This window comes from Cryptosporidium ryanae (assembly GCF_009792415.1).
Source record: "Cryptosporidium ryanae isolate 45019 chromosome Unknown contig_6, whole genome shotgun sequence".
NCBI lineage: Eukaryota > Apicomplexa > Conoidasida > Eucoccidiorida > Cryptosporidiidae > Cryptosporidium > Cryptosporidium ryanae.
Window position 1 is genome coordinate 299,040 of NW_027125539.1, and position 22,162 is coordinate 321,201.

Consider the following 22,162-nt stretch of genomic DNA (forward strand, 5'->3'; position numbering starts at 1 on the left):
AATAGTGAGACTAATAATTAATGATAATAAATCTGCAATAATGAAAAAATAATGCCACGTTCACTCAGTTTATTTTTCAAAAAAAAATTAATTAATTACGGGAGCCAACAGTAAGAAGGGATGCTGAAAAATGACGTGTTGTCTCGTTGTTCTTACTTCTAATTCAAATCACTGATCTATTCTCACGAGTATCTCACGACCATCTATTTCTCTATCATTCAGTTTTTCAACAGCAGTTTGAGCATGTTTGCTATCAGAGAACACCACAGTTGCTATTCCACGAGATCTCCCATCATCAAAGTAAAATACTTCACAAGACTCAAGAGGACCTATCTCACCAAATACCTTGGCCAAGTCTTCCTGATTCGTTTTCCACGCCAGGTTAGTTACAAAGACTTGTTTTCCTTTGTTCTCGTCCTTCAGCGGCGGTCTCGGAGCGTGAGTCCTGGTCCTCATCCCATATGCCCGATTGTTCCACTTGTTCTGTCTTCTCCCGTATCTCCCAGTTTCGTCCTCTCGATCCTCACGAACAAATATCAAGCGATCGAGTAATGTGGTGTTGTTTAGCTCGTTTATTGCTCTTTGGGCCTCCTCGGGAAACGAATATTCAACAACACCGCATCCTCTCGAACGTCCCACTTCATCTTCAAAAACGTCAGCTCTAATTACATTCCCTGCCTGACGCATATGATCCTTTAGGTCATGCCATTTCGCTCTCCATGGTAAATTCCCAACATAAACACGACATGTTTTGTCCGACGCCATTTCTTTTCTGTTTCTATTAAACTGGGAGATATTGATGAATATTTACTGGGAGAAAGAAAAGAGAGAAATTTATAGCGAATCCCGATGAAACTCTTTAACTCCTTTTCCTTCTTTTTTGACTTTAATCTTCCTCACCTATTCGTCCTTTATGACCAAAAACTGGATAAACTAATCCTTTATATTCTCCCCAAATTTTTTTATCCACTAGCTTTTTCTCGCAAAGAGGTACCCTAACTGCTTGCCACAGGTATGCCTATTTATTTTCTATTAAGCCTACTATATGAATATATATGTTGGAATATTCAACTATATATATACTTGATATTTACAACTGCTACTATTTCTACCCTCTGAATTATGTGTTTGCTTATTATACAATTATATATATTTAATAGCACCACTAGTGGTACCCACCTATGTAGCTATAGTGTATATTTTTTTATTACGTACACCTCTAAATTACAATAATTGTTATTTAAACTAGCTAGAAAATACTTATCAACTACCAATTAGTTTAGTTACGCCAATCGTTATCTTCTGCACCCTTTGCTATTTACAACTCATAACTATTTATATAACTTATTTACCCCTTTTCGCCGTTATTAATTTAACTAGGCCTAAATACCTGCCGCGCAAATACACATATTGCGGCCCCGATAAATAAATATACTTATTTAGTCATATGACAGGCTAGCTGTACAGCAAACCAGTCCCGTCCCGCCTGACTCCTGGCGGCATGCGCGACATGTTGTCTTAGAGACTCTAAAGCAAAACATCCTTTGTGGAACTAAAAGGTGCTATGATGGGTTGAGTCTGTGTAGCAGCCTCCTTAGGAAGGGGAACTGTCTCTGGCTTCGCTTTGCGTCCGATGCAGGCCTCTCCCGCGAAGGGACTTCCCGGTTCGCTCTGTGCGCACGAGTGCGTCCTCATCTCCGAATCCACTGTGTACCTCAGGTGCGGCATCCGGTTGCCATACCTCAGCCTGTCTTCTGTTGTTACGCACGTACGCACGGAATCGTATGTGCTTCGTAAATAGGTGCCAGCTTTCTACCAATGAGCGGAAGCGGCATTCAGTCGCGTCCACCGGCCTGCACCGCGGGGCCGAAGCATGCGAAGCCCCTCTTGTTTCCCGTTTCGGGGTTCTATTGGACAAGGCACGAGGCATCTTTCGAGCAGGTGACGTAGACAATCAGGAGCAAACGCTGCCTCTACTCGCGTCTATTACACCTCCACTTTTCAAGTCCGAGAGTGCCGCTTCCCCTCCAACTTCATTTCGTGCCATTTCACAAGCTCTGGCGGGAAACGCCGTTGTGCCCTGCTCTAAAGCCTGTTTTCGTTTTAGACGCAACTCCGAGCTAGTTTGCGGGACGCTTGGTATTTGCCGTGACCAGGCTCCCTCGAGCCGCTGAACGCCGTCTCTTTTTTGTTGAAGAGCAGTAACCGAGCTCCCGTCGCATTTCCGAGCTGACTCTTAGTCACTCCGAAACGGGGTTGGCGGCAACTGCCGAGGCTCCAAGGCCACTCTTGACTCGCCCCATATCCCTTTCGGCTTCAGAAAAGATAAGCCAGCGCAAGTGCGCACATGCGACACGAACGCGACTAGCTCCTTGGCTCGCTCGGCTCTCCTTTCGAATGTACCGCGTACACCGACCGGACCTGGACCAGCATTCAGAAGAAGAGGGACGGTACGGCGTGCACTTGATCATTGCACAACTCTTGAACGAGCCTGGCGAAGGAGGAGAGCGAGGGAGCGACACCAGCGGTAAACGCAGTGATGACAACCGCAACGGCCGAATCCCCAAGGGAGTGGGGAGGGGTGCAACACAGGTCCCGCCTCTTGTCCGGACGTGATCCGAGTGAACTCTAGCTGCCTTAGCTGTAAAGCGACTGAGCCAGGCGTCTGTCCTCTGCTTTCCAAATCATACTCGCGACAAAACAATCCGCGTGAAATCCCCTGAACTGCCTACTTTGAGCTCGCATTCTTGTTTTCACACCACCGGAGGCCTCCCATAACTCGTTCTCCGTCACAAACAGCTTTGGTGCTTCGCTGTCTTTGCACCGCCACCCATCACCGTCCCCTGTGCACGCCTCCTACACTCAATAAGTCTGTCTTTTCAGTTGGCCATTATAATCAAGGCGGTGTGAGGGCGGGCTCGCAAACACGGAGTATTTTGTGGCGGGTACCGCTCGGCGAGTGCTTGGAATAAAAGTGTAAGGGTCACAATAAATAAAGCGTTGAGATACAGGAATAAGTTAAAGACGGAGGAAGGGACGGACTCGCTTGTTTGAAATTTGAAACGTATGTTCACGCGTTGGGGAGCTGGGTTGGCTAAGCGGCGTTTCAAACGGGCATCGGCGATCACAGGGGCCCTGTGGAGAAGGACTTCCCTTATCACTGGACAAAATTTGGGGCAGGAAGCTCTTTTGTTTTGTACGCTACATCGAAACGCATCTTAGGGTCCGCTCCTGTCTATGCGTGTCGCTTGGTTCTGACGGATACGGATCAGACTGCAATACGGGAGTAGATAACCTAGTTTGTTCACGGTCCAGGGAAATAGACAAGGCACTAGATGGCCTTCGCGTATCTGCAGCAGCATGATGAATAAGACGACAAAGATGAGCGAATACTGTCGAGAACTGCTTGAAAAAGACTACACACTGGAAAGTTGGCAGACACTAGCGCTTTACCTTTACAGCGAACGCGAGTACTCGAAATGCAGTGATTTGCTAAGGGAGTGTGTAGAGAAACACCGAATACTAGAAGATTCCCGAGAGCGAAAGGGAGGTGACTCAGCCGAGTCCGCGAAAGATGACAAACACGATATCAAAACGGTTTCGGCAATAATGTGGATGTTGAATATACTTGACTTAAACATAGCACTGGAAAACTTCGAATCGAACACAAGGACATCGGAAACACTTGTCAGAGAGTGCGAGGAAAGGACGGAGCTGTTTTCAAGGCTGTATGAGAAACGTTACAGTGGCAACTACCTCTTTGCGAGCACCGTGCACAAGTGCAGGGGATACATATACTTCTACAAGAGTGTTTTGATGAATGAAATTGACTTCAACCTGAGGAACGCATTGTTGGACAAGTCCCAGCTGGCGTTTGAGAAGGCTCTGGAGGCGAACTCAAACGATGTTCTGACAATAAGCGGAATGGCAAATGTGTTGTATCAGAAAGGGTCTTATTCGAGATCGCTCAGGTTGTTTTCGCTAATAATGTTGCTCTTGGGCTCAAACAAGTGTCCAAATACAACCAGACTCGCAATGGCCTGTTGTTACCTGAGGCTCGGAAGACCCAAGAGGGCAAGCGAATGCTGCAGAAGGGGAATTTACGTTTGCATTGAGAACTCCATTAGAGGCCTTGGAGAGGGAACCAGAGACGCAAACCCGAGCAGTGATAAGTTGTCTGTCAGTGATGTATTCCCGGACTCCGATGGCTCTGTAATAAACACCGAATTTTTCAAGAGCGAATTAGGAGAGCGCCTCATAAACAAGTTGAGTTCTTTTGAAAGACAAACCCTGGCCGACTTGCTTATGTGTCTGTTCAAAGCGAAGGAAGTCACTTCTCGGTCGCAGGAGAGGAATATTGTTGAGAGAAACAGGCTATTTGAGCTAATAAGGCAAGTATATCCTGCTCACCCCGCACTTTTGATATATAAGGGCGATGTCGAGTTCTTCGTATTTAATGGAGGAGAGGACAATAACTGCAGCACCGATAGAGATCTGGGAAGAATGTCAAAAAGAAGCACCAACTTTTACTGCAAATTACGTTCCAAGTACCAGATTGCGAGAAAGCAACACAAGAATTTGGACTTGTGTGGGGCAAGTCAGAACTACTTGTACATACTTAATTCAATAGAAAACGTGAACAAGGCCGAGCATTCCTTACTGGGAATATACCTATCGGCTCTGTACGGCCTCATTAAGATAAACGTGAAATTGCGGAAATGGGACTTAGTTTACCAGCATACACAGACTGCATTCGAGACTATAGGAATTAAGAGCTCTAATGACTTGAACTCGTTGAAGGAATACTCGCTTCCAATTGGCTACATTTGCGATATTGTTTTGTTAACCATATCATTCGTGATTATAAGTATCGAGGACAAAACAAGCATACCGAGAAACATTTCAATTTTTTCCCAACTGACTGTGGAGGAGAGGCTTCTAAGTTGCCTTCACTACATATTCTTCCTACTGGACAGAATCTTTATGGACAACAACGGTGCCGGGAACAACAACTTATTTTCACACAGGAGCGGCTATATGATTTATTTGCTTCTCCACAAGGTGGTTCTGGCCCTGCTTATTAGAGGCAGAAAGTCGCTTAGGAGAACTGACTACAACTACAAAATAATCCCGTGGCTAATTTCAAACTACACAAGTTACAAGTGTTCCCTCAACCCTATACCTCTTAGCGTTCTGCTTTCGGCCTGCCTAAGCTGCATGCTTGATGAAAGCTCGCTAAAGAAGGCGGGCAACCAGGACAGTTTTATGGCGGAAAACTTTCCAGACAACAAGTGCAGGCAGTTTGTGAAGGACAACCTGGGGCTTTACTTCAACAACCTCGGAGTGTGTCTACTTGAGTGCGTCACTTCTATTTCAATGGAACATAGCAAGCTTTTTAGTGAGCAGACTCTCCTCAACAGCGCCCAAAAACTGTTTAGAAACGCAAGGGAATGGGTGCAGAGCAAGGCTAATTCCGACAAAGGCAACGCCGGAAGCACCGTGGTGTTCGCAGAGGCGGCTATACGATTCAACTCCGCAATTTGCAGCGAACTTGGCGGTTACTACGCAAACGCAAACGACGAATACAAAAGACTGAGTCAGGACCACCCCTGGTTCACCGCCTCGTGGCTAAGAAGAGCCTCTTTGGCACTGGAGAGGAGGGATCTCCAGTTGGCGGCTCAGTATTGCGAGTTGTCCCTAAGTGCAAAGCTCCCGGATCTCAGCGGCGGAAATTTGGACAAATCAAAGCAAACAAGTGGCAAAAGTCACGTGGAGTACAACTGGACGCCGGGGCTGGGCAACAGTCCCGAGGCGGCAAATTTATTGCTGGCCCACATCTACTCGTGCCAGAAGAAGCTTGACAAGAGCTTCGCCTCTCTGAGCAAAGTAGTCAAGTCAAAAAACTCTCATTTTTCAAATATAGGAAAGATATTTCTGGGACTAGCGCTGTACAACAAGGCAAAATCGAATGTCCAAGCACAAGGCAATGCCAAGGGCGGAAGCAGTGGTTTTGGCACCAATGTTCAGGGAGAAGCAAATGGCAGGATGAATCACGGGGAGTTTTTAATGAACAACCAGTCGAGCGTCCAGTCAAGGATAATACTGTCCGAGGTGCTGCGGTTCGAGACCTACAACTACATAGCAAGCAACCTAATCACAATACAGGCGGCCGAAAGTGGACTGGTAGAGCCGTCAATGGAACTGTGGAAGCACATGTTGGACGTTTCGGGGGCGCTTGAAGGGACAGCGGTTACGATGAATTACATATCTCTTGTAAATCTGGGTGTTCTAAATGCAGTGCTGTTAACTGTTTCAACGCACAAGTACCCGCCTCCAACTCAACACAACTTAACTTTAAGCTCGATAGTGGACGAGAACAGCAGCTTTGACAGGAGAAATGAAGTGCTCGGTTCGCATCCAAACTTCGCGGAGCAAAGACGCATATTGAAGACCGCAGTGAAGCTGTTTCAACAAGCACTGGCTTTGGACCCCACTGAGAAGATACTGCACTTGTCGCTTATAAGATGCTGTTTTGACATGAATTTATGGGAGGACGCGAGACGCCTATTGGAGAAGGCAACGGTGAGATGGCCTAGCGACATTACGTTCAGGATAGGACTGACATACTGTTTGGAGAGACTGATATACTCGGAAATGGGAGATATGGAAAGGGCGAAGCATCCAGGCAGAGTTAAATATTGGATGATGCTCTGCGAAACCGTCGGGAGCTTCTACCACTGGCTGGCTATTTTGAAGGAAACATTCCAAGTTACGGACATGAAATTCATAAATCAGGTGAAATTCAACAGGTTGAGTATTTTTTCTTTACAGAAATATGTGCCTGGCGTTGTTAGGTACAACCAGGATGCAAGCAACACAGTGCAAACAACTAATAACAAGGATGATTACAAGTACAAATTGTCTGCTTTTCCACCTGAAGGCGCCGACCTCCTTCCAAATGTCAGTTATTTAACGAAGCAAGAGTTAATCGTAAGTAGAAAGCTCCGTTCTAGATTCGAGGAACTACTTCCCATTGTCGAACAGGTCTATGAGAAGGAACAGAGAGACGTCGAGGAGCTCATAATTAGAAGCGAAGACTTCAGGAAGAAACAGGAGGAGGAAATCAGGAGGAAGGAGGAGGAAGAGAGAGCCAATATTGAAAGGGTAAAACTTCTTTCTATTGAGCTCGGGAAAGAGGCCGAAAGCATAGCTGCGAGTCTTCCTGACTCAAATCAAGCGGAAAGAAGAAGGACCAGGAAGGAAGCGAGCAATGCTGAGGACGGGTATGGTGACGACTATGACGACGTAAACGGCGACTCGGATGGAGACAGTGTTGGGACGGTTAAATCAAACGCTAGTCCCGATTCGGAGTTTGAGCGCGATTCAGACTCTTCTAACGGCAAGGACAACAGCGACTCTGAAATGAGGTCTGAATCAAAGTCAAGGACGGACAACTCCGGGAAAAAGAGCAAGGCAAGGAAACCCAAGGACAGCAAGGGCGGCGCCAAGGAAAGCAACAGGAAGCCATCTAAAAGAGAGGAAAAGAGGATGCTCAAACTAAAACGTCTGCAGGAACAGACTGCCGCCCTGCTGGAGCTAAGTGACGAAGTTTCGTCCGTTGGAGACCGCAGCAGACTTGAAAATGACGACGGGAGCAATACTGACAAAGTTAAGAGCAGACTGAAAAAGAGACGTCTTGAGGACGACTCCATTTCGGACGGACCAACAATTCAGGAAACCCCCAATTTTGTGGATGAAGTCAACGATAAGCAAGCAGAAAGTGACTCCAAACTTTTTGATTCTGATAACTAATCTTTTGCCCTTCACCCATTTTAACAAAAGCAATAGATGCCTTAAATCCTGTCTAGGCGCGCATTTGGTTTGTAACAAATATATGTTTCTCTTATTTGCTAAAATCCTAATAGTGTTTCTTGACCTCGTGTTCTGCCGTACTGTTACCACTCCGTCAGTCCGCGATCAGGAGTCAGGTGCTCCAAAAAGACACAAGGGAACGCTGTTCGCAGCAAATCGACGGACGCATTCGGACAACTGCACAAACAAACCAGCAACGAGAGTAAATTTGTGTCTTTGTTTTGTTTGGACCTATTTTCCCTGGTAAAGTTGATGCACATTTATTTGTGGGGAAACTCAAGGCGGCAAGCTGTTTGATTAGGATAATGAAGCATGTCTGCGGTATACATAAAAAGATAAATTTTAAATACATCTTATTTAACTTGTAAAGGGGAGCAGTTGTACCTGTGTAAACAAAACAACGGCAATAAGAACATCAGAGACTCTAATTTTTACTTTGACAGGAATTAGTGGCTTTGGCAACATAAACAGCAAAGAGGGTAATAGTATAGATTAGATAATCGAACGGGTTGATTGTGATATTATTGTAACTGATACATATTATTCGCACTTGAGGTCGTCCTTGAGTTTTTCCAGGCACAAAGATCAGAAACAGAAAAATCCTTCGGTTTCTGCTTAACAGTACGAGTAGTAAAGTGAGATACAATAATTAAAAAGCGTTGTTTTGTGGCGACTCAATGAATTTAATAATAATCGTTTCAACTTTATTGGGTTTTATTCAACTTTCAAAGGTAAGCTTTTTGTTCGTATTGATTTAACGCAAGTTTTATTCAACTTGACTATTTAAAATGAATGTTGATTGTAAAAATACTCAGTTTGTCAAGCCTACGCCAGTGGCCTATGAAGAAATAAATTACTCATCCGAGGATTGCCTGTTGGATGAGGGTCGCGTGTGTGTAAATACCTCTTCTGTAGTATTGAACAGAGGTATGAATCCGGGTGGATTCTTAGTAATGGAGTGTTTGATAAAAGAGACCGGAAAAGGTTTTAACCTAGATCCTGTTATTCAGATACAAGCATCAACACCGACTAATTATACAACGCTTTTATACAATATAAACCACGATTCTGTTGAAATATTTGATCTTTCTTGGTCTGTATCACAAGCTATGGAGAAGTTGCCTGACGGCATTACTTTCTCCAAAAATGATACTGCTCATTTTGCCTTTGGAATAGATACAAACTCCGCTTCAACGGTAAGTTTTTTTTCTATGTTTTGTATTTAATCAGACCAATGACTAGCTTGATTTCATTCAATTAACTCCTGAAAACTTGAATGCAAACCTAAGATTGTCGTCAATTCCAAAAACGTTCTAAGACTTGAATTTAAAGGCACGGAACACCTAACGAGGTTCAAAGTAGGTTTATAAATTTATTTTTGAGAATATTCAAATTTTCAAACTTTGTGATTTACAGTCCAAAAAATCAAAGTATTGCACGTGGAAATACGAAATGTCATTGACATTTCCCCAAACAAAGACCAATGTAAAATATGTCCCTGAAACACAAGTTGACCAGAGTGACGATTATATTGAACCCTCCACTTCGAAAACACCCAACGGCACTGAAGATGTTTCAATGTAATTTAATTTCTCAAGTATGTAGTTTCAGCATTTAGTTAACTTACTTCATTTATAAATAACCACTTTTCTACTCTTACTTTTCAAGTTTTTAACTCCGGTACTTAAATTCCACGTCTATATATTTGGCATGCAAATTTGCATGTGGAAATAAGTCCTTTGGTGTGTTTGCATGCATTTGAACTGCGGATCTGAACAGTAACATGGTGTTGAGTGTTCTTGTTTGTTCGGAGTTGTAGAATTAAATTATTAATTGTTTCTTAAGTCACTTAACAGGTTGGAATAAAACGGTAAAATGAGATGAATGTTACTGGTTAATGTAAGAAGTCGGAGGGAAAGTGAATCATAACTAGAGTTCAATATTCTACTGACATAGCGGCTGCCAGCACGAGAACTAACAGGAAAACATTAAAATCCGAAGTATCAACAAGGTTTCCTCAGTTAAAATCAACATAAATATCTGAGAGATCACATATAAGATGCATAATACCATGTTTTGGCAAAAAAACTCGTCGGGTTAGAAAAGCACTTCCTTTGTTTATTTAGAATAAGAAAATTATGTGCATATATAGCCCAAATTCATATAAGAAAATAGGTTTTTTGAGCCTAAAATAAATATCGATTATTATCTAGTTTCTCTAGAGTGGGGAAAACCCCGGTTGAAAATAATGCATACAAGTTCAAATAAATGCGTGGGAAAATGCAGTACCCCTGCAGATAATTTTTGGATATAACAAATCGAGTATTGATGGATTTACCAATCAATAAAAAATACAAACACAACAAAAATTTTTTATGTGACTTAAGGCACTCTGTTGTTAATTAATTGGCTGTACAACTATATACAAATTCGCAATAACTATAAATCTACCAATATATGTATTTGTACACATATTAAAGTTGCATGATAATTCGGGTTTTATCTCTGTTACAGATATTAATTAAGGAGACATAAGCATATAAGAAATAGAAGAGTTGGAGAGTTGAGCACAGTGACGTGATAAATACATTATACACCTTTTAAAATGTGCAATATAAAAAGTTTAAATGCATGCTTTATATTTTTTGCTATCTTATCACAATTTGGAATAATATGTTGTGAAAGATACATAAAAAATGATCGTAAGTTTTTGATTTACAATAGCAAACATTCTTTTATTTAATGGTTTTAATGTAGACAACTTAGAGAATAAAAACAGGAACTTGAAGGATCATGATGATGATATTGCTGATAATTGCATAAGAAAGTACCTTATGATAAAAACTGATATAAACGATATAACTAAGAATCCAACAAAAAGGAATCCACCACCACAAGATATAATGAATCCAACTGTAAGTTAACCATTTTGTTTTACTTTCCCATAAGAGAATTCTAACTGCGGATAAACTAATAATAAAAAAGTACGTAAATGGTGAAAGAAAATTTACGGTATTGTCCGGTCCATCTTCACTAGACATAGAAACAAACAATTGTGGAAGTCAATATGGATATGATTTTCCAATAACAAGAAGTTTCTTACCAACAATATATCCGTATTTGTCAATTCAGTTTATAGCGCAAGTTAAAAATCCAAAAGTAACAAGATTCGGATTTGTATGTTCGGATTCACTTTCTTATGCAGTTGTGGACTGCAATGAAGATATGGTAAAAATACAAGCATTATTGCCTGACAAAACAGGCGGATCAACTCCAGAAATTCATTCGGTAAAATTGCCAACAGGTTTAAAATGTGGAAATCCATCTGTAAGTTCGTGGGTTGAATCGAGGATCATATTTCAAGAAAAATCAATAAATGATCCTCTGATGGTAAGGGGAATAGGGGCGTTTAGATCCGTATGGACATATTCAACAGATTTAAATGAACACAGCAGAAGTTTTGAATTTCCAAATCCATGTCCATCTAGAGAAGTATTATTCTTTACGAGTGGATTTAAAAACGTACAAACACAAACAATACCAAGAACATTATTTGACTTAAAGTTCTCAACGCCAAACACAAACTTACTATTGCCATTTGAGACTGCATCATCGTATGTAATATATGGTACACAAAGGAATAATATGAATAACTTTTCAATATCAATGAGTTTGCCAAACTATCCGGATCAAAAATTGGTTTACGAGACTAATTCAACTGACTTGCTTACCATTGAAAATATGAATCAAACAATATCAGGTAAACCAATGTTTCTCCATATAAGCTTATTGCCATTTACAGAGCAGATATCACTATCTGTGAACAACAAGGCACAAAATATAAACAAAAAGTCATATATGACTTGGATTAAAGAACAAAACAGCGATCAAGAATCAATATTCAGAAGAGGAGCACCGGAGCTATTTACAGGAGGCGTTTATGGCTTAAATTTGACATCATTTGAACCCGAAAGTCCAATATATACAACATATACCACTGGTTTTTGCGCATTTCCAGGTGCACAATTAATTGAGCCATTATACGAAGTTGTAGATAACGTCTTTGGTGTAGATGACTGTAATATACTCTGTCAAAATGATCCGCACTGTTGGTTATGGTCTTATAATACAGAAAACAGACAGTGCTCATTTCACATGAATGCTGTTTCATTTGAATATACTTCCTCGCCTAACGTAGTTTCGGGGCCAAGATACTGTCAGTGTAACTATGAAATGCCAAACAAACTATTTAACTTAATAGGGAAGAATATTAAAGTGTCAAATGAAGAACTGGCATTAAACAAAAACGATAAACAAGACGCTGAATTGGTTGAATGTGACTATCCTACATTCGGATTTGCCATTACTAATGGCGAAACTATATTAAATACAACATCTCCTTCACCACAAATATGTTTAAAGGAGGTTTTATCTGATAGAGGTGGTATCGCCACCTATTGGACCTACGACTCCATTACACAAAGATGTGAGAGTGCAGTGGGTGGTTACTTGAGACCACAAAAGTTTGGCCCTCCCAATAAAAAGAATACAAACTCAGATGGAAAGGATTATGATTACAAAAACAACAATCATAATAACAATGCATTCTTACTTGGTGGCGCAGTGCCTAAGAATCAATTTGTAAATAATAATGGATACCGTAGATTACAGGTCACCAGTTTATTTGATTTACTGCCAGGTATGAATGAAGGCAGGCAAAATCATGGATTTGCAAATTTAATTCCTGAGATGATAGAAATTCCGGATGTCGGTGTATCACCAGTTTATGAGTATCATGACGATGATGATGAAATCACTACTGCAGAGGAAACAACCACCACCACCACCACTACCACCACAACTGCCACCACCACCACCACAACCACCACCACCACTACCACCACAACTGCCACCACCACCACCACAACCACCACCACTACCACCACCACCACTACCACTACAACTACCACCACCACCACAACTACCACCACCACCACAACTACTACCACCACCACAACTACCACCACTACCACAACTACCACCACAGAAGAGGAAACAACCACTACCGCTACTACTACAGAAGAAATAACGGAAGATGAAAACGAGATGAAGGACTATTTGAAAATAATAGAGGAAACAGAAGAAAAGAATGAAGAAGAAGGTATCGATCAAATGGATGACGAAAATGAAGACTACAAAAACTTATATGACATATCTACACTGGTAATTTCACATAAAAGCATAATAACAAAGGAGGATGATATACTGAATGAAGACGATGAGAACAGCAATTCTAATTTCATAAACGAACTAAATAATATAAATTCAATTGCAGAAGAAATAATAAATGAAGAAAGTGATGAGAATTCCACAATGTCACTACTAAATCATCAAATTATGGAGGGTGTATATAGGAATTATTCACTATACACAATAAAAATACCATTTAACAAATACGATTTAATAAGAGATAAAATATACAACAATACATACGAGTATCCCGTGTATTTCTTAAGTGGATTGTATAAGGAGAATATAACTGAGTTTGATATAAATACATTTGATGATTTTCAGATAATAGACTTAAAATTTTTATTTCAAAATATATCATTCTGTGATATAACAAAATATCAAGCGACAATAATGTCACTAAATATAGCAGCGAATATACACAAATTGCTGAGTTGTAGTCCTCATATGATACAGGCAATGGATTTTCCACCAACATTACTGGAGCAGAAGCAATCATGTAGGAATAAGGTATTGGAGTATATGATCAGGTGAGTTGAACAACACTTTTGGAATTTAAAAACTTAATAGAGCAATAACTAATTATCTTAACACATCATAAAATAGAATTTTTATTCATAATGTGAAAGATAATATACCAAGAGTAATGGACAGCTTGCACAAAGCCAACTACATCTTTAATGGTACACTATACAATCCAACGATATTAGTAAAACATTCACAGTCTACAATGATATCAAATTTGTTATACGAAGAAATAGAGAGGCATATAGTGCTGCAACAACACTTGGTATTGAAGAATAGCTTAAGTAAATGCATAAATAACAAAGAGGACAACTTTTATGCTGAGTTAATACTATATGACAGGTCATATGAAAATGATGTAAGTTTGATTTATATAACTACTTTCCCAACTCATTTTCTTTTTAAACAATTGCTTTAAAATGTAGCTAAACGACGGATTTATAGACATAAATAGTAAATTAATTTCAGCATTACCATTTGAGGAATTAACACCACTGTTCTTTTTGCCGAGACAAATATCAAATCTGAATAGACTGGGTGAGTCCATTTTGTTGAAGCTGTCGAAAGAGGAGGTTAAGTCTAATTCAGAACTAATGAAGTCACTGTACTCGACATTTGGCCAAAGAATTACATTGGTTCCATTTGAATTCATATACTCAACAATAAACGAAACAGGAGTTGGTGTTTTAGACCAAAATAATCTGAACATTAGCGACAACAAAGTTGTTATACCAAAAACAAAGGACGGCTCGAGTAATAAGATATATACATTGAGATTTGACTTATATGGAAGAGACTATTGTTTAGATGTAAGTTTTAAATGAGCAACAATAGCGCATGACCAAAACGTTGCTTTAATACTATGTTAACTATAACAACAATACACAATTCGTCCTAAAATAACTTAATAAAATTCCTAGGTTTCACAAGACTTCAGGAGATTTACACACTCAATTAAAGAAACAATATCAGCAATGCTTTCTATTAAACCAAGTAATATCCAGGTTATTCCAGTTCCGTTGCCAATGGACTTAAATGCATCGCTTAAGTGTTCAAAAATACAATCTGGAATTCATTCGGGTTCAATAGTTTATTTAGAGTAAGTTGCTTTAGTATTGTGAGTACAATTCGAACGAAAACCACAACAAATCAACTTTAATTAATTGGCTAATTAATGTAACATTAAAACAAAATAGGATATTTACTGATGAAATGGACAATACACTTGAGATATTGTCAAAGTCTGGAAAGAGGAAACGCTTAAACAGACTAGAGAAATTATTTGGTCACTACAAGGTAACATTATTAGAGGAAGGCTTACCAAAAGCGCAAGAAATACAAGGAATAAAAGTGGGATACAATGACTTGTCTCCAATGATAATTGCGTCAAACCATCCAATAACACCAGTGTCTATTTTATTGGACAAAAACCAGAATTACGACTACACCAATGACAAAAACGGTTGCGAATACGACATTTCAGTTTTGCCTCTAGATTTACTATTAATGTTGAGATCTGTTCCAGAAGTGACACTAGCTCCCAAAGTAATACCTTATCATGATAAATACGTGTTAACATTCGGGTAGGTTTCAATTGAGATTCAACACAAGGCATAACTTTTTACTGAAAAAACAGAATACCTACAACAATAGTCCACAATGTGGTGAACAAAATATACAATAAACAAATTAAAATACCATTCTTGACAAATCCATTATTTATGCCAATTGAAAAAGACGCAAAATACAGCAATTATGGATCCTTCCCATTTGATATACCCGATATCGGTTCTGCGGGTCCAGAGGAGGATGAATTACAATCGGGTATTAAGGGAAAGGTGAGTAATGAAACAGAAGTCGAAGATATAGCGTTGAACAAAGGGTAAGTCTAGTAAAATAAGATGTGTATTAATTGTTAGTATTGTTAATTAATTTTTCAATTTAAAAAGCAGGTCTCAAGTGAGTGAGGAGGTAAACGCGAGTGACAATACCAAAACTGAAAACGAGGTTAATATTGACAAAGACAAAAGGAAATCAGGAGCAAAAGAGCACATTAACGCTAATGTATTGGTTATTATCTTTAATTTGGCATTCATTCTAGGTTATCTTTCATAAATAGCAATACAAGCAATAACCACGATCAAAGAAGATAGTTGCTGTATTAAATTTATGTTCACCAAAAGTTAGAGTTAAAAGTAGGTTAGTCAAATAATGAGATTAATTGCATATTTAGATCACTAACGTAAATTGCTCTCAACCGCTATTTTGTCGGATTCAGTACGCAAGTTTAAGACGAATTTCCGTACAAAGCTTCATTCCGTTTCCGTGATTCCTCTGACTTTACGCCAAGACTTTGGAGAATTCATTAAGCATGGCAACAAAAGCTTGTACAAGGAGAAACAAGTCGGAAGCCATGTCTTTGTTGTTAAAAACCAATAAGGTCGTTTAACTCTCGAATTCTAGTCAACTAAAGTTAAGCAAATGAATTACGCAGCAATCTAGTAACAGACTATTTGACAATAAAACGAGCTGAATGCTACACCGAAAACCGGTAGTAACCTTTGTTTACACTTTAATTTTAATAAACTGTATGCATTATTGGTATTCGTTAAACCGAGTATTTAACAGTGTTTTTGAGCTAACTAAGCAAACACATGAAAAATTACCCGTATTAATTTCTCATATTATTCGAAATTTCGCCTAAATCAACTAATTAAATCAGTCAGAATTAACAGGTAATATAAATCGTTATTTATACTAGTAATGTTAATAATCGGAATTACTCTAATGCACTTGTTCTCTAATATTAAATTTAACTCAATTAAGCATGTTCTCCTCGCCTTCACCACTATTATCCTCACCGTCCTTATTACCATCCTCAATTTTGTTGCCTCTGATTTGTTTGGATCCGCTGCAAAGCTTTTCGATAAATAATTCCTTGCTTATCGGTTCCGCACCCATTTCAAGTTTGTCTAAGGCTTTGTTGATGTCCTCTTCGCTCATTTTGTCTCCAAACGCCTGCAGTAAGATGAGTAGTCGCTTTCTGTTAATCTCCGAACTTGATGACCTCAAGCTCTCGATGAGTTCTTCTTTCGTGTATCTATCCTTCGACATCCTGCCGTACGCATTCATGGCCTTCTCGAAATCTATATTTTCAGTTCCAAACTCCCTTTTAAGTTCCTCGCATTGTAAATGTGTAGGTGACATACCTAGTGAATGTAGGAATTTAATCAGACTATTATAGTCGCACTTTCCTGTGCTCCCTGATGATACATTACCGAACGCCAGCTCGTAAACTGTTGGTTCCTTCTTAACAATAGTTGCTTGTCTTACTATCTCAAGCACGTCCTCCACGGAAGACTCGTTAGCTATCTCGTCATTCGAAAGTTCGTCCCCAAACAAGTCTTCATCGGAGCAAACCGACTCGCCTTCGTCGTCTGAACCAACCAAGATGACCAGCTCACCATACTTTATGTTGTCTATCTCGATCTTATTGCATTTGTAAATAAATGAATCCAATGTGCTGCTCAAAATCTCCATTTTCACATAAAACACTCGTCAAAGCTCGCTATGTATATTACTTAGTGCAGTCGATTACTGTGTTTAATGACTTGGTTGAATGCTCACTCAAATTTCAATTCTCAATATGGTACTTGTGTATCAGTGCATTAATACCGTTATTTTCACAGTTGAAAAACCCTTAATATGTACAATGTCTTATATTAAAAGTTATCTCCCTTTTGTATTCGCTTGCACCCTTGTTACAATACTAGCAAAAATAAATATAATTAAACACTAATTTATCTCCACTTTCTGTTTATCTTTATTTCTCTGGTACTTGTTTCTCCTTGTCATACCGTGCTATCTTCAATTAATACATATATAAAATATATGTATACGTATACTCTGTATTATACTTGCTTTTTATTACTAACAGTCATATGTTAGACCGAACTTGGATACAAAACATATATGCTGCTCTGCCCAGTCAAAACTGCATTCAAGTAATGTATTACGCAAACTTCTACCACTTTAATTTACTATACCACATATAATTAGACTATATACTTGCTATTTTATTGCACCTCTTTACATGCGCCTTCTTGCCGCATTTATGGTCTATCACAAATACAGATATGTATATATATATATATATATATATATACATATATAGTTAATTACATGCATGCACTTTTTATACATTAAAAATATTCATGCGGTATGCGTTAACATGCGTCTCCTGCATATATGTTAAAAATGTGTGTATACAGGTGCAGAATTGCATTAGGGGATAAATTGGAGGAGAGAAGGGAGGCGTTTTTGGCAGGATGAGGACATGGCGGAGTGAGTTTGAGTGTTTTTTTTACCTGGTGAGTAGTAACGCGAGCGTGATTTTCGTGAAGACATTTAGTACAGAAACAGTGTTTGTTTCTTCTTCCTTTTGATCCAATCCCATACCCGGAACAACTTTTGGTTACGGGTTTCCGCGATTTTGTGTGTTTTTGTCGTTGTTTATGACTTGCTGTTCGATTCTGTCGCGCGATTAAGTTGTGAAGGTGCATTTCTTTTCGGGAGCATGGGAGGGAGAGAGCAACATTTACCTTTTCCGTCGAAACGAATCCGGATAACACAAGGGACAAACAACAAAAAGTGCAGTGGAGGTTTGAAGTGAACCTTGGTTTGCCTTAGCGGGAAGCCGAGTCTACATATGCAAATTCAGCGAGCTCCGGTATATTTGCTAATTTCTTTTCTCACCTGTGGTTAAAAATACATGCATGTAGAATTATATGAACAAAGCAGGTGGATCTTAAAGGCGGCGGATCTAAAAATGTGTTAAAATTTGGCCTAAAAGTAAATGTCCGTGTGTGTGCATATGGGATAATTATTGACTGGGAAAATTGCTTGCTGATAATTGTTTATCTTTAATTGTTTATTTCTGCTTGTTTTTAACGGAAAAGGTATTTGAATAGGCAATCAAAGCGAGAATTCAATATTTGTTCGACGACAAATATTGAACAAACTAAGAAAGGTGGGTTTAACAGACGGTTATTTAATTTACTTAGGCCGGGAAAGCGGAGATGGACAGACTAGTTGTTGAATATGTCACTCGGAAAATGCTTAACTAAATTAAGTAATGCGAGATTTTAATTTACCTAACTTGCAATTACCATAGACACGTATGATGATTAATGGATATAATAAAGAAGTTAGTAGTAAAGCTATTTTCGTTCCATTGGTCGTTTTATTGTAGGCATACTCCTGTAAACATATACTTAATCATACTAAAGGCAAGTATTTGTAGTTAAGCCGGTTTATAACTAAGGGAAGAAGAATATAATACATCAAGAAACCGTGAGTATTGGTCACAATACCGTATTACTGCGATAAGATGGAAATCAAGTGGATTTTTGAAATAAGTTTTGTTCTTGTATCAACCGTACTATTTAGCCTTGAAAACAAGAACTGTTTTGTTCATGGGGTGCACTTGAACAAGAAAATTCAAAATTTGAGTATTGAAAGCTCAGGCAAACTGCTAGCTAGCAATAGTGGTGTGGAGTCACCTCCAGAAAAGTCGTCTCCGAGTGGTCCCGATTTGAACAATAGTGAATCCTTATCTGCAAACACAAACAATAGCGAAATTGCACCCAATTCAACAGACAGTTTGGACGACAATGATAACCACACAAACAACAAATATATAGAGTATAACGGAAAACTTGACTTTGAAAATGTCATTCTTAAAAATGGAATTGCGTACGATGGTAAGTTTTAAACCATTTATCCTTCACCCTTTACAATGCTAAAATTAACTTGATGAAGTTCAAACTGGACTGCCTATCCTGCCCGATATGGAAGACGGTTTCGAGCATGAGTATAACTATAGCAGCTCTGTTGCATTCAAGAGCAATGTGGGCAATGGAATCGCGTGGATCATTATTTTCTCCTGTATTATACTATTGGCCGTTATGATTATAGTAATCACAGTAGTTTCTTGTGTTAGGCACAGGAGAAACAGAAGGAGGCGGGACGAAAATTATTCAAATGAGACAAACTTTAATGACAGAGTACAATAATTCGCGGAATAGTAGAAACTTAACTTAATTCCAAACTGTCGAATTCACGTGCCATCACACAAAAACGTATACAAGTAAAGCTGTTTGCTTCGTGTAAATGCACAACATATTATTTAAGGTTTGTCTACAATTCAAGGTATGCAGACAAACACTGAGCGCTATTTCACTCAACAAAGTTTTGTATTATACCATTAACTGTCTAATTTTAGTTCAGGCTCACTACTTACTCCTCGTTTCGGCCGCAACGTGTCAAGCCCCTGAAACCACCTCTCTACCCCCAAATGAGAATTGTCCATGTAAATTGCGAGTTCCTCCTCACCTCCGTCCCCAGACCCGTCATTTCCAACTTGCCCTCTCTGCAGCCTCCCCAAAAATAGCCGCTCTTTACACACTATCGGTCTCTGTCATAGGCAAGCCCATGTGGGGCGGGTCCCCCTGCATGCACCATAAGGTGCAAAGGCACAGACTTTCGCGCTTGGCGCCATCTTGAAATCCGTGTTGTCTAAATAAGTATATTAGGAACACACATATGGAGGAGTTGGGGCAAAACAAAAGACTGAGAAAGATTCCGTGCGATCAAAGGGAGGCTTAAGATCTGGCCGGAATAGACTTTTAGATACATAGTTAAGCGGACGAGCAAGTGGATACAGCGAGTGGAATTGAGAGGGATATATGTAAAGATGGTGCAAGTAAGTGGCATTGAGATGAAGGACGGCAGCAAGAACGGCAGTTTATATACAGACAGTGACGAGAAGAAGAGAGTGGGTACTTCCGGTATTTTTCTGAGCGAGGAAGGTGCGACCGAAGTGTGTGGTGAAGAGAATGACAGAAAGCCGACAATAAACGCAAGAAGAGGGATTGCGAGCATGATTGTGAATATGGCATTTGGAGATGAGGGTGCGTCCAAACAGCAGTACAAGAAGGGCAGTATAGGATACATGCTGAGTAGAATACAGAAAGTAATGAGAATGATAAGTTTGTTGTTTTCGGTCGTTATTATCTTATTTTTAATAACATCTAGGATAAATAGGGGCAGGAAAGGTATATCTAATTCTTATCCAATAGGATCAGTGGGGAGATCTGTGAAATTTGACTTAATGCTGGAGGAGTCAATGAGCACTGAGAAAAGCACCGATGGCGGAACTGAAGCCAGTCCTGAGCCTGTTTCGAATAGCGAAGCCCTCGACGATCCTGAATATTGGGCAGATGATGATGACAAAGATCTTTGGGACGACGACGACGAGGACTACTTGGAGATGGACATAGTTAAATCTGAGGAAATAGACGACGAAAAGGGGACTGCAAGCGGAAAAAGCGATGAAAGCAAGGACAAACTGCCTCAGAAAATAACGGGTGAAAGGAACAAAGGGTTGAGATCTAAAGGAATTAAGGTTTCGCTTCCTTCTTCGTTAACATTGTATGGCAGAGTTAGTGACAAGGATTCATATATAAATGGCATATATAATATAATTATGGAAAACGATAATGCCAAGGACAAAAGATACCCAAAACTGCATCACGGGAGAGCTGTATACATGAAAAAAGGTACCAACAACCTCTCGGATTTATATATTTACTTTGATGGAAGACATGAATTTTGGATACTAAATAAGAATTTAGATTCAAATCCGAGCAACCCACTTGCCTTTTTGCCTGATCACGCACTCATACCTATCAGACATGTCGGGCCATACGGAGCTCATTCAAATACTTGTTGGGTCTTCAGACACTACGAAAATGACAAAGTTAGCGTCATTAAGGACAATACTGTTAGAATAGTTGAGAATTCCTCCATCAACAATCCAAGAATTCCCGTTTACATCACAAAGTCAACGCATAATTGGCACATCAAACACCATAAAGAAAAGGAACCACAAATTAACGATAAAGAAGGTACAAAAAGCTACACCGATCCATATTCAGTCGGCTATTAACATCCATTATTAGCCTATTAAGGGATTCTTTTTTGCAGTAAAAGGCATGCTAGTCGGGTCAAATAAAGTCAAGATAGAGCACTACTGTTTTGTTTAATTCCTTTTAGTTTAATACATCCCTGTCTGTCAAGACGAGGCAATAACTCTATTTTCCGTTACTACATTTGGGAAAAGTGTATTCCTGAAATATGGAACATTGTTTGCTAAAGTCCCGCTCCTTTCTCTTTAATCTTGTTTGTTTTCTATATTGTTTTCTGCATGAAAAATGCTAATTATAATTGCCGGTACCTTTTTTTCATTTATACCGGTATAAATGAAAAAATAAAATATATTGCGACCCAAGAATATGTCAAGGCAAAACGAGGGTGGAGTCGGATTAAACAAGTTTTTTAAGGAGTTATCGCACTTGCTTTTGTTCATTTCGCGTGAAGCATACATCAAAAACCACGCATAAACACACATATTTTTGTAGTTTAGTATTGGAAATGTATTCCGACAGCGACGAGT

At 39.5% G+C, this 22,162-nt stretch overlaps 7 protein-coding genes across 7 annotated transcripts; 5 read left to right on the top strand and 2 right to left on the bottom strand.

Moving 5' to 3' along the window:
- Nucleotides 1-168: 168 nt before the first annotated feature.
- Nucleotides 169-765, bottom strand: FG386_002876 (Gbp1/Gbp2p-like single stranded G-strand telomeric DNA-binding protein; the record flags this gene model as incomplete). Its single annotated transcript, XM_067342561.1, has 1 exon — nt 169-765. One exon carries the CDS (start codon nt 763-765, stop codon nt 169-171), a length of 597 nt encoding a protein of 198 aa, XP_067197380.1.
- Nucleotides 766-3,381: 2,616 nt separating this feature from the next.
- Nucleotides 3,382-7,812, top strand: FG386_002877 (uncharacterized protein; the record flags this gene model as incomplete). Its single annotated transcript, XM_067342562.1, has 1 exon — nt 3,382-7,812. One exon carries the CDS (start codon nt 3,382-3,384, stop codon nt 7,810-7,812), a length of 4,431 nt encoding a protein of 1,476 aa, XP_067197381.1.
- An 848-nt stretch (nt 7,813-8,660) lies between these two features.
- On the top strand, nt 8,661-9,738 carry FG386_002878 (uncharacterized protein; the record flags this gene model as incomplete). Its single annotated transcript, XM_067342563.1, has 4 exons — nt 8,661-9,068; nt 9,162-9,230; nt 9,289-9,452; nt 9,729-9,738. 4 exons carry the CDS (start codon nt 8,661-8,663, stop codon nt 9,736-9,738), a joined length of 651 nt encoding a protein of 216 aa, XP_067197382.1.
- A 739-nt stretch (nt 9,739-10,477) lies between these two features.
- FG386_002879 (uncharacterized protein) lies at nt 10,478-15,762 on the top strand (the record flags this gene model as incomplete). The annotated part of the gene is made up of 9 exons (XM_067342564.1): nt 10,478-10,574; nt 10,630-10,787; nt 10,822-13,652; nt 13,729-14,005; nt 14,073-14,456; nt 14,568-14,746; nt 14,844-15,230; nt 15,284-15,529; nt 15,600-15,762. 9 exons carry the CDS (start codon nt 10,478-10,480, stop codon nt 15,760-15,762), a joined length of 4,722 nt encoding a protein of 1,573 aa, XP_067197383.1.
- A 702-nt stretch (nt 15,763-16,464) lies between these two features.
- On the bottom strand, nt 16,465-17,187 carry FG386_002880 (myosin regulatory light chain; the record flags this gene model as incomplete). Its single annotated transcript, XM_067342565.1, has 1 exon — nt 16,465-17,187. One exon carries the CDS (start codon nt 17,185-17,187, stop codon nt 16,465-16,467), a length of 723 nt encoding a protein of 240 aa, XP_067197384.1.
- Nucleotides 17,188-19,036: 1,849 nt separating this feature from the next.
- Nucleotides 19,037-19,420, top strand: FG386_002881 (uncharacterized protein; the record flags this gene model as incomplete). Its single annotated transcript, XM_067342566.1, has 1 exon — nt 19,037-19,420. One exon carries the CDS (start codon nt 19,037-19,039, stop codon nt 19,418-19,420), a length of 384 nt encoding a protein of 127 aa, XP_067197385.1.
- Nucleotides 19,421-20,401: 981 nt separating this feature from the next.
- FG386_002882 (uncharacterized protein) lies at nt 20,402-21,655 on the top strand (the record flags this gene model as incomplete). The annotated part of the gene is made up of 1 exon (XM_067342567.1): nt 20,402-21,655. The coding sequence occupies one exon, from the start codon at nt 20,402-20,404 to the stop codon at nt 21,653-21,655; it is 1,254 nt and encodes a 417-aa protein (XP_067197386.1).
- Between the last annotated feature and the right edge of the window lie 507 nt (nt 21,656-22,162).